This window comes from Colossoma macropomum, unplaced genomic scaffold (genome assembly GCF_904425465.1).
Source record: "Colossoma macropomum unplaced genomic scaffold, Colossoma_macropomum, whole genome shotgun sequence".
In the NCBI taxonomy this organism is placed as follows: Eukaryota; Metazoa; Chordata; class Actinopteri; order Characiformes; family Serrasalmidae; genus Colossoma; species Colossoma macropomum.
In genome coordinates, this window is record NW_023494792.1 from 42591530 (window position 1) to 42604623 (window position 13094).

The following is a 13094-nucleotide window of genomic DNA, read 5'->3' on the forward strand; positions in this document are numbered from 1 at the left end:
AATTATTACCATTACACTTTTAAAGCTTCAAACACTGCAGATTAATACTGGATTGAAATTACTCCGCAATTATTACTGTGCAGATTCATACCGGATTAAAATTACTTCATGCTTAGTACTGTCAAACTGTAAAAACAACTACACACACTGCAGATTCATACTGGACTAAAAGCAATCCATAATTATTACAGTCTGACTAAAAAAACACTGCAGATTTGTACCGGATTAAAATCATTCCACAAATATTACTGTCAGACTAATGTACTTATGCACAGTGCAGATTTATACTGGATTAAAATCACACCACTATTAGCACTGTCAAACTGTAATAACAACTAGACATACTGCAGATTCAAACTGCTGGATTAAATGATGAACATGGTCAGAAATGACCTCCTCAGGTAAAACTAATACAACTTCAGAAGCATTAAAGACTCACCACGACTCCGCTGTCTGTGACTGCCTCTCGGTAAGTGAAATTACAAACTGCCCAAGCCAGGTAGTAAGTGGACATGCGGGGCGTCCTGGAGAAGTGATTGGTCACCCAGCCGTCCTCATCCACAGTGGAAGCCTCGACTGGCATGTTAGACAGAGACTGGTATGAGGCCTCGTGCCTCAGGCTCACTTTAAAGGTGGCTTTATAGATGGGCTCATCAAAACATGGGAAAGCCTTCCGTGCATGAGTGGGAGAAAACTGGGTCACAGCAAGAAACCTGCAGAGAGAGAGCGAGAGAAGAGAAGAGAAGAGAAGAGAAGAGAAGAGAAGAGAAAAAAGATTATGAAAAAGGAGGGTAAGAAAAGAGAATAAAACACAATATAAAAAAAATCAACAGAATGGGGAAAAAGGAAGAGAAAGAGATGACAATTAGGAAAAAAGAATGAGAAAAGGGAAATAAAAAGAGAGCAAGAAAAAAAGAGATAAAAGTGAAAAGTAGCGAGAAACAGAGAAAGAAAGAGAGAAGGATAAGAAAAAGTAAGAAAAGAATGAGGGAAAAATAAGGTTTAAAAAAGTAGAGAGAAACAGAAAGAGAAGAGAACAAGAACAATTGAGAGAAAGAAGGACAGGGAGAAAGCGAAAGGATAATAGAGAATGGAGAGAGAAAGAACAAGAAAAAGAGTGAAAAGAGAATGGGAAGAAGGCGAGAGAGTGAAGATAAAAAAGAAAACGTTATAACTATGTTGAAACTTTTAAGTGGACCATCAGTTACAAGCGAAAAAAGTAATTTCACCTTGTCTGAGCTGCTTTAAAACGGTTACACTGTGACTGCCCTGAATCCAGATAAGCTCAGACAGCTGTGAAACTTCCCTCTCTTCACAACCTGATGGATTTATATCACACTGCTAATTAATAGATAAGCTGAATGTGAAAAATAGACTAAAGTCAGGCAGCTTCATTTGATCTGCACACAGAAGCAGCAAGACTTTTTCCAGAGTGAATAAAAATATACTGCATGATCTAAACTGCACTGTGGTAAAAATACTGCATGGATGAGAAAATTGGTGGAAAGCTTATGGGCTATGAATTTAAATACATGCACAAGTATATATACTAGGCTACACTACACTGTTAAAAACAATGGCTCATGAATGGTTCTTGGCGTAGAAATACAGTTCTATGAAAAACCCTAATTGGGAAAGAACGAAGTGAGGCCCTGCCCTTCTGGTCAATGAGTATAAAAATTGTGTTTTATGTGGCCATTCTTCAAGATTTGCTTCAGCTAAGTGAAGCTCAGCCTTACTCTGAGAATAGAACTTGTAGGTCAGTTTGGGTTTCACAAGCTTCATTGCTCTTGGGAGGCCCCTCGGGCACAGTACCGATCACCTAGGGCAGTGGTTATCAACCCTGGTTCTGGGGAGCTACCTTTCAGCAGAGCCTCTTTCCAACATCTTGATATCTTAAGAAGTCCATGATTGGACATATTAGCGTTAGGTAGGGCTGAGGTGGCAGCATGTTAGATGCAGGTTGGAAGTAAATTTGTAGGAAAATAGATCACTGGGGTGGAGTGGGTGGTTGGTGACCACTAGCCTAAAGAGATTTTGCCTCAGCAACTTGATAATATGGGGAAAAAACATAGACAGTCTCTTTAAGAAAGCATTACATTGCATAATCTGGTTATTTTAAATACACAAATAAACGAAACATAACATCGACCGTAAAGAGACTAGTAAGTTGTTAAACCAAATTTCTTAAAAACAAGGATTTGTGTCAGGATCTGTGGAGCTCTGTGGATTTGTGCCAAGCTCTGTAGAGCTCTCAAATAGCATATAACTCACTGTTTTTTTTGGGGGGTTTTTTTGCAGTGAAGTAGTGGGGCACACTACATCCTTACATACTGGAGACTGGGTATCAAATTCCAGCTTAGGCAAGGGTTGCCTTACAAAAAAAACTCCTTAACAAAATTTTTGTTTTCCTCTGCAGACAACGTTTGATAAGAATGCCCATAATATGCTGTGAAACAAATTAAATTCACAATCATGTTGCTGTTTCCCCCTTTCAGCTCTTACCTCCTAAATGTCTGTGCCCAGGTCTAGTATAGAACCTTTACATATTTCCGCGGGTGACAAAAATGTATTCCAGCACAGGTTTTGATAATCTATGTAACGTAATGTCATTTTTATAGGGAAACCTGTGTATAACTCTTTTACTATCTTCTAAACTGTGTGCATAAAAAAAGTGTCTGTTGAACCTCAAGCTTAGCCTACAGCCCATTCATAGCTACTGGATATGCACTTCACCCAGTCTACCTACCCATTCTCACTGGTAACGATGGTCAGCACACAGTGTATTCAGAATGTGAAAACAGGCAAGAAACTCCACAAAAGTGAAGGTTTGTGTTTGGATGTCTAGCCTAGTCAATGTAAATAATATTATTTGAGCATTCTTGTGTTTTAAGTCAGTGAGATCAGTTTAAAATGTCCATGATAACTCAAATGTAAGGTAATGGCTGATACTGAGCTAGCTAGCCTGCTACAACTTCTGAGGTAAAAGTAACTGGACTCTGGACATTTTTGACAGCATAGTTTACATTGTGAAAGAAGTAGTTTAATGTTTTGCTTGCAACAGTGGTTGATTTGACCAGCGTTTGGTGTTTTGCTTGCTCTTGTAGTCTCTACCATGGTGAAAAGCTTGTTTGGACTCCTCCTGCATGTTGTGTCACTAGTTAATGGTAACTTTCAGGAGATTTTTTATACGGTGCTGTTAGTTTAATTTTTACAAAAAAGAATATCCGTAGGGCAGCACGGTGGCACAGTGGGTAGCGCTGTCGCCTCACAGCAAGACTGGCCTGGGTTCGATTCCCGGCAGGGTGACCAGGGTCATTTCTGTGTGGAGTTTGCATGTTCCCCCCGTGTCTGCGTGGGTTTCCTCCGGGTACTCCGGTTTCCTCCCACAGTCCAAAGACATGCAGTCAGGCCAATTGGACATGCTAAATTGCCCCTAGGTGTGAGTGAGTGTGTGACTGTGTATGTCTGTCTGTCTGTCTGCCTGCCCTGCGATGGACTGGCGACCTGTCCAGGGTGTATCCTGCCTTCTGCCCAATGACAGCTGGGATAGGCTCCAGCACTCCACCGCGACCCAGAAGGATAAGCGGTTTAGATGATGTATGTATGTATGTATGTATATAGAATATCCGTTTACATCTATAAACTAACTAAAGAGCCAAATTCAGTTCATGCTGTCCATAGAAATGATATCATTTTTATTTAACAAACTTTCATCGGTTTAAGGATTATAAGTTGCAGTTACAACTGCATAAGTGACCAAAGAAACCCACAAATGTGAGCATTAAAAATTGTGATAACCATTCTATTACCTTAGTTTAATGTCGTTTCAATGTATTATGATCCTTTTCTTCATAACAAGCATAACAAGTCACTAGTAGACTGCTGATGTCTCAGTAGCTAGCTAGCTAAATTTTTTGTTTCACCTTAAAATGATGCAGCACGTCTAATGCCTGAGGCACCAGAATGTAACTGCTGCACCATTTATGGTGGAACGGGAAAATTCAAACAAGAAGCTAGCGAATAGCTGACTTCAGCTTCATATCACTGAAGAATTAGGGGTGGGCAATAATACATAATAATCGCATCAGGAGACCCCTATTGTAAGTTAAAATTAAACTTCTAAGAAAAAAACAGTCAAGTTTTCAAGCTCTTAAATTGTCCTATTATTTTTAATGCATTAAATGCACTAGATTAAAGCATTTATTGGTTGTTTATAAAATCAACCTTGTTTATAAAATAAAGGTATTTTTAAGGTATATTTCAATGTGAGAATGCACCAGAACAGGCATTTAAAAAGAGGATTTCCCCACCACACTTATCTCTTTCTTCATACAAGGATGTGTCTGTATCTGTTGTTTAATCTACTCGTAAATTTGTAAATTTTTATAGAGGTTGTGTGACGATGCATGGATAGGAATATAAGACACACATCAGTCATGCACCATAACTCCTCCTCAGCGAGACCCTCGGTTCAACAGAATTAAATAACTATCCATTGAAATGTTCATGAGGGAACCAAAAGGGGTTCTTCTGTAGCAGTGTTTCCTGACCCTGGTCCTCGAGGCCCACTGCTCTGCACATTTGAATGTTTTCCCTGGTCCCCACACACCTTATCCAACTAATTAACTTATTAACAGCTCCTGAGCCGAAATGGGTTTGTTAAAGTTAGGAAAGCACTAAAATATGCAGGGCAGTGGGCCTTCAAGACTAGAGATACTCCATTCCATAGCATCACTCCAAAGACCCTTTATGGCACCTTTATTTTTTAAGAATGTACATAACGACAGCTTGTGTTACAGCTTAAAAATGGCTTTACAGTCACAGAACTACGCAATATTTATAGCGCCTTGCTGCATGGCAGTAGAAGCCCACGTCTTTGGGCAAGTCTGTCAGCTGTCATCATTTTCTACAGCCATACAAAAAGAGAATCTAACAGGCGCGACGCGCATCTCCTGACCCAGTGAGCTTTTCAGTGAGATTATTTCTGCAAACAAGCGCATTTGGGCTGTAATTATGGCCCGTGACGGGGCAAACCTGAACGAAGATTGAGAGTTAGTGCAGATTCAGGAGTTTTCTCGGCCGCCTTGGAAAGACAGCGAGAGCCAGAGGGGGTGAAGCGTGCAGGGAGGAGGAGCGCAGAGGCTTTGCCAAAAAACCTCCTAAGCTTAGCGCTAACGTTAGCGCTGCCTTTCAACATCACAGCTACAGCGGTCTCCACGCAGGCTGCGGGATTAGGAGCTATCAAAGGCGAACTCCTGCCATGCCACCTACAGCTATGGCCTCTCTTTTATTACTAAGCTAGGTGGAAGAAAAGAGGCAGGTGATCTCCCTGGTTTCGGAGGATTTTCTGACAGCTTTGACTTCATCTACAGATCAGACGCCTTTGAGTATGTTGTCTCTGCTGTTTGTTTGTCTGTGCCGTAGCTGAGCGGGTCAGAATGTGTTCTGAAGTAATCTGGTTTGGTTTATGTAGAGGGTCTTGTAGTTATTTTTAATTACTTTGCTGGTTTATTAGGTAGACCAACCTGGTATCTACACTCATTGGCCATTTTATCAGAAACGCCTACCATTTAGGTGCCCTTGGTAAGTTAACAGTTATTAATTGCTGTACAACCTATCAGACCCCCTTTGTAAGTTAACAGACCCCCTCTGAAAGAGGCCACCATAGGACCACTGTTGAGATATTATATGGGTGCTGTACCATTTTCAGCATAGAAATGACATGGTAATATTTATGGTGCTGGTATTTGAAGGCATACATTGTTTTTTGCATGGTGAAATGGTCTTAAAAATCATTTGTATTTGGTTCTTTAAAGAACTTTTCTAACAATGGTTCTATATATCACCAAAACCACTCTTAACCTAGCAGTGGCACTGATGTGTGTAATAACTTTGGCAACATGGTAATACCATGCCACTACCACATCCGTGTCCCTTCTGAGCTGAAAATGTTCTACCACCCCAAAAATAACTAGTGCTGTGCTGGTCCCTTTCCATTGATGAAGTTGATGGAGATCACCCATTAGGAAGTCTCCAAAGCATTCATTAAGAGCCAGTCTGAGAGTATAATGGAGGAAACTTGCTGCACAGAACTGTTTCTCCTCCTCTTTACTGGAGCAGCGTCTCTGCGCGAGACTTCATGATAAATTGTGCAGCAACGTAAACTAGGCTACAGCTAGTAATTGTAAACCTACAAAGTGCACCTATATGATAGGTGTTACTCACAAAATGGCCAATGGATGTAGTTACAATATACAGGTAACTAATAAACTGGCAACTCAGGGGCATCTAGAAGGGGTTGTATCAGCAAAAACAGCCCTTTTAACCCAAATAATCAAGCAGCAGAGGGATTTCCCCCCACATTACAGACCACTGCAGTGTACAACTGAGAAAAATGCCCCACTCCTGGTTAATAGGATTTCTGCCAGGACACCAGCTGACCATTTGATGGAGATCCCCCATTAGGAAGTCTCCAAAGCATGAGTTAAGATCCAGTCTGAGAGTATAATGGAGGAAACATGCTGCAGAGAACTGTTCCTCCTCCTCACTGGAGCAGTGTCTCTGCGCGAGACTTCATGGAGGGACACTAAACAGATGTGAAAAGATAGAAGCTGTAGACTGTAACCGAGGCTACGTTTGGACAGCCAGTCAAATCTGATTTGTCTTGTGTGTCCGATGCGTATCTGGAGTCTAAACTGAGAGAAAAAACATCAAATGGATCCTGATCTTTCAAAGTTGGACACTATTTCCACTCTGACACAAACATTTCAGAGAAGGATTATATGCTGTTGATTCACCGAATCACACAAAGGTAACTGGGTAAGCTAACAAGTTTTTCCATTATTTGTTTAGAGTCACTGTATAGCATTGAGGCTAGGGCCTGTATCACGAAGCAGGAGTTCATGCTTAGTATGCTAACTTTGAGCTTAATCTAAACCTGGATGTTTCTGTCTCACGATAGTGGTTCTTTTTTTATCAACATGGAAGTTTATGCTCCAGGGAGGGTAAAGTTCAGAATTCAACCTGAGAAAAGTGACATTATCACTTCATCATTAAAGAACAGAGTATCTCAAGTATCTTGTAACAGAGAAAGTTGTCAACCACCATCATTAAACAAGTTAACAGTGCCTGCATTTGTCTAAGCTGAATGTGCTTCATGAAACAAGTCCCTCAAATGAAAAACTAGGCAGGCTGGAAAGAATGAAACATAGAATTTACCACCATGCTAATATTAGCTTCATTACACACACAAAAAACACCTAATCTATCCTAATAGTTTCACTTTTGACACATATAAAATGATTAAATTATTTTGAATAACACACTCTAAAATTTTCATTTAACACGGAACTTGTGCTGCAGGTTCTCATTGAATTGAATGGGATGCCATTTTTTTGCCATTCTGTTAAACTTGTCCAACCTAGCAATAGTAGCTACACAGGAATGTCTTTGTGGAGCATGGATACATCCGTTCACGCCGGTTAATTTGGTTTGTCAGTGCTTGTACTGAATTTTCTAAAGCAATCAACACTGACTGCCATCTTAAAGTCACTGTAAACAGAGCGTTTGGCCAAAACGCACCTCTGCCAGACAGCGTCACTCCACAGTTCCCTGTGGAGAACAAGATCAGTGAGATGTGAGCACTGTTGCAATTAGCTTGCCTGTGTCAAATCGCTTGCCAGCATCGCCCCATGGCGCAGAACGTGCTTGGAACTTCACACGCTCCAGACCCGCTGCACAAAACTCAAGTTTCTCAAACCCTTAAAACTTTGAGGCAGGTTTTTACTACACACTATGAATGTTCTGCTGACAGTTGAAAGGGAGCATAAACTGGCTACAACACAAACATTCACTGGGGTCCGCTGCTGCCTGGGTGAAGGGGTCGCAGGTTGATCGAAGAAGGTATTAGAGCGATATGGAGGAGTGAAGGATTCCCTGTGGGTGCAAGAAAGGCTCAAGCATTTTCCAAGCTCAGGTGAAGCCTGAGGCAACAAAAAATACTGAAGTCTGGATGAGCTGCCTAACATCAGTGTTCAGAGAGTCAGAGAGAGAGAGCGAGAGAAAGAGAGAGAGAGAGAGAGAGAGGTAAACAAAAAAGACAAAATGATAGATAGATAGATAGATAGATAGATAGATAGATAGATAGATAGATAGATAGATAGATGGAAATACAGAAAAAAGAAAAAAAGCAAGTGAAAGAGCGAGGTGAAGAGGAAAAAGAAGACAAAGTAAAACTGATAGAGTTATAATAGAAAGCATGAAGGAAAAGATAGATAGATAGATAGATAGATAGATAGATAGAGAAGCAAGTGAAAGAGAAAGGGGGCAAGAAGAGAGAGAGAGAGAGAGAGAGAGAGAGAGAGAGAGAGAGAAAGAGAGAGAGAAAGAGAAGGGCACCACATACAGAAACCCAAATAACACCTAATAAAATAAGCGATATGTAAAAAGGATTCTGATAAGAAACAATGGAGTATTCATAAAGGAAATACACCTGAGGACAGAACAACTTAAAATAACAGAGTCAATAAACACTTTAGATGGCGTTCTTCAGCAGCACATTAAGCGTATGAAAGCAGTGGAACGTGCGGTCTACTCTGTTCTAAAGTTGCGTGGTGTTTTTTGCCAGTGTTTCATGCTTAATGAATCCTTCACCGCGGTAAAGGCGCTTTTGTGTGTGACAGCTGCGCCTGAAATACCCAGAGGCTTTGCTGATGCTCATTCTGTTTTCTACAGGCCTGCTCTCAGTTATTACTGCTAAAATCATATGATATGATAAATCATAGCGTATGTATCAGCCTGCTTAAATCTGTCCTATGAATGTTGCCACATTATTAACAGATCTGTATTTCAAGTGAATGACACTCTAACCTGAAGTCATTTGTGCTTGTTGTGTCTTGTGTCCTCTTAACTTGCGTCAGTGGCCGGAATTGAACCTCACCTGTGGTCTGTGTACTCGTCAGCCTGATAGTTGGCTAGTGCTATCACTACAACTAGCATGAGCATGCTACTGTCCTAGTTAGCGGCATTTAGCATTTAGCAACAGTTGATGGTTTTCATTTATAGACTGATGTATGGAGACTATCGCCACTGTCCAAAAAATGTCAAATGTCAAAAATGTCAATTTTTTACTATTCTTCATTTGAGCTCAGCAGCTACTTTACATTGTGTAAAAATCATGAGGAATGCAATAGAAATGTTCCAAAATTGTCCGGAATAAAATCTCTACATAAACTGACATTTAAAGTTTTTTTTTTTTTGCTTTCTCAAGTAAAGTTGCCATTTTGGAGATACTTAGTTTCTGGTCCATACTTTTAGTGTAGTAGCTAATATCTTCAAAAAGTCTCACTGCTTATCAACAAGAAAACGTTCCCCTGCCAAAAAGAAAAAAAAAAAGAAGAACAGTCCAGTCCAGGATACATTCCATAACCAGGTCTATGTTGGTTTATGCTGGTCAGGTGCTGGTCTGATGCTAGTTTAGCTGGTCAACCAGCATGACCATCCATGCACACCAGCATCCAAAACACAGCATATACTGGTGTTGCTGGTGACCAGTTATTCTGGTTTATCTAGCAGTGTAGTAACGGTTGCCATATTAAGTGCTATTCCAAATTTCAAGGATGAAAACATAAGTATGTGAATTATGTGTATAATTTGAAGTCTGTGGTTGTGATGGATCCATGCTCCCTCATTAGTATTGCACTATAAAGGAGGGATCTACTGAGTTTACTAAACAGTAAAAACACATGGCACAACAAATGAATTTGGGCACTTTCTCATCATCAACCCCAGGCACTTGACCAGACCAACACCAAGTGCTCTGTATGGGGCTAAAGTTTGCTTAACCCTGTTTTTTGAATAGTGCAAGGGATGAGGACAGGCAAAAAAGCGCAAAAATGAACTAGGCTATACATTTGATTCATGGTCCATATTTGCAGTGATCTACACTAGTAACCATTCAGGGTTTGTGTTGTATGATTCACTGTCAGAAAAATAGGTACTGCACAGGTAGGTATTTGTGTCTCAAGGTGCAAACAGTGTAAACGCACCCTCAGCAGTACAACATGTTCCTTAAAGGGGAACTCTGGCTACACTTCTGCACGTTTCATTCATTAAAATGTAAACAAAGTCATTTAAAGTGATTTGATGTGAAATATTCCCCTCTAGAGAAACGTACAGAGTGAGAATTGTTTACAGTGGTGGTGATAGGAACCAGACAGAGTTTAATGCCTCTAAAAGCTCCCTCACAGAAAGTAATTACATGAAATGGTTATGAATACACTGCCTGATGCCTGAGACATTGTTTAATAATAGTTTTGGCTTAAAATGTATTTTTTTAATCCATCATGGTGGAAAGGTTTGTGCAGGGCATTGTACGGCAAAATAGTAACTTGATGGTTCACATTTGCGAAGGTAAGTTACTTATATCTGTCATTCATGTGAATAAACTTGTGTCCGAAACAGCTCACATGCGCTAATAAATGATGTCACGTGAATGAACCACCTGAGTCATGAACAACAAACTACCCAGCCGAACAAGCCTTCCTCACAAAGACAAACAGCTCTGATCAGCTATCAAAGGTTCATTATTAGAGCACGACAAAGACGGAAATTGTCATACAATTTCATTGTCATACAAATCAATGCCTTTGCATGATTTACTGGCACTAACTTCAGGTTATACACAGCTGCCTCCTTAACACTGAACAATGAATACTTGCCTGCATACTTTGTTAGCCCCCTTTCACCCTATTCTTCAGTGGTCAGGACCCCCACAGGACCACCATAGAGCAGATATTATTTGGGAGGTGGATAATTCTCAGCACTGCAGTAACACTGATGTGGTGGTGGCGTGTTAGTGTGTGTTGCACTGGTGCGAGTGGATCAGACACAGCAGTGCTGCTGAAGTTGTAAACACTGTGTCCACTCACTGTCCACTTTATTAGACACTCCTGCCTTGTTGGTCCACCTTGTAGATGTAAAGTCAGAGACGATAGCTCATCTGCTGCTGCACAGTTTGTGTTGGTCATCCTCTAGTCCTTAATCAGTGATCACAAGACGCTGCCCACAGGACGCTGTTGGCTGGATATTTTAGGTTGGTGGACTATTCTCAGTCCAGCAGTGACACTGAGGTGTTTAAAAACTCCAGCAGCACTGCTGTGTCTGATCCACTCAGACCAGCACAACACACACTAACAAACCACCACTACATCAGTGTCACTGCGGTGCTGAGAATGATCCACCACCCAAATAATACGTACTCTTTGGTGGTCCTGTGGGGGTCTTGAGCATTGATGAATAGGGTGTGATGACAAATTATGCAGTGAATAAGATAAACCACAATCTGCATTTGTAGCACCACAAAGTGCTCCTATATGGTAAGTGGAGCTGATAAAATGGAAAATGAGTGCAGAAACAAGGAGCTGTGCCTAATAAAGCAGTCTTAGCGTACATGTAACAACTCAACTTGATAGTAAATAAAATGGCTATATTTCTGTTGTTGACATCATGGACCCTGTATCACCACCACTGTAAAGGAATCTGAGTTTCTCTACAACCATTTCATATCAAACCACTGTGAATGACTTTGCTTACGTCTGGCATTGACTTACACAGACATTTTGAAACATGGTGGAATTTTCCAGTACATTTTGTGTCATTTTAAAAACACTGAATTGAATGGTTCCTTTGGCTTTTTTATGCATATTTTAGGTTTACTAATTTAATTTTCCCTGCTAGAAGCTATTAGATGCTATGTAACAGTGCAGCGATGCTGTGAGGAGATGCAAGCGGGAGAAAGTGAGGGGCTGTTGCAGGATTAAATTTGACTTGTGAAGGGGATTTGGGATTATGTTCACTCTACATTCCATATGAAGCCGTTCTCTCCATGATCTTTACCCTTATACCATGTTCTAATGCCATCACACACTACATAAAATCTCCATCCGATTTACTTGGCATAGGCCTAATAAACTTTCAGCTTTTTCTTTCTGTTTTTGATATGCTCACTGTCACTGTAAAAAGTTTTTCTATTCTTATAACTTGATCAACTTCCTTAATCAATTCAGCCTAGATTCCCCAAAGCATAGTGAGGGGAAACAAGTATTCAGACACTATTGTTTTTGTAATATAATATACTTCCAGTCAAATATCCAGCTCAGATTTACACACATAATTTCTTTTTACTTTGTTTTTATAAATATGAACAAAAAGTATGTACTCACAAGCAAAAACGAAAAATCAAAATTGATAAGGGAAAAGTATTTAAACGCTATATCAAAATATACACACAATAACGCAAAAGGTCTTGTACAAAATATACCTCATCATTATAAAAGATGTTGTTATAATTTGAATTTCGATGAATCAGAACTCTTTTTTGGAACAATGTACTCTGACCAGACAACAAAAATAACAGACCTATTTGACAGTAAGTCAGCTTGTCATGTTTGAATAAAGAAGGTTCCACGTATGATCCCAAGAACACCATACTCACAGTGAAGTATGGAGGTGGGAGCATTATGACATGTAAACAGTATCCCATTATACGCCATTGAAGGAAACATTAAAGGAGTGATGTACCGGGAGACGTTAGAGGAGAATTTAAAGGTGTGGTAAGTGATTTTAATCCAATACACCTTTTGTCAAATCCAGTGTTAATATACAGCCTTGACTTTGTAAATGGGAAACAAACTCATACCGAGCCACACAACACTGTTCCAGCCAATCAGGGACAGGGGGCGTTTGTGCTCGTGCACAGGATAAGGGAAGAAGAGTGTCTATGTGCTGAACCCCATGCATTATCAAGAAGGAGAGATGGCTGAGAAACAGCCAAAGAAGAGAGGATTTGAAGGACAAAGACTAGGAGAGAAGTTCTTAGATCAGGCAAAGGCACAGAGGCGTGTTAACATCAGTAAGGCATTTCAACAGTAAAGGGAACTCTGAGAGTTGATAAGGCTGAAGTTAAATTCCTATTCACCAGTTCCTTGCTCAAATTTTCCCATTCCACCTTAAATGGTAGGTGAATATTGTTTTGTCCTGTTTGCTAATGTTTGTGATAGCTAATCCCAACTGGTTGTCTTTGCAGTAGCAAT

At 40.3% G+C, this 13094-nt stretch overlaps 1 protein-coding gene across 1 annotated transcript in view; it reads right to left on the reverse strand.

Annotated features, from left to right (window-relative positions):
• LOC118812328 (thyrotropin-releasing hormone-degrading ectoenzyme-like) overlaps positions 1 to 13094 on the reverse strand; it is a 357198-nt gene that overhangs the window by 340039 nt on the left and 4065 nt on the right. The window contains exon 3 of the mRNA XM_036577232.1: positions 440 to 713. Coding sequence (XP_036433125.1) covers positions 440 to 713 — 274 coding nt within the window. The remainder of the gene's footprint in view (positions 1 to 439; positions 714 to 13094) is intronic.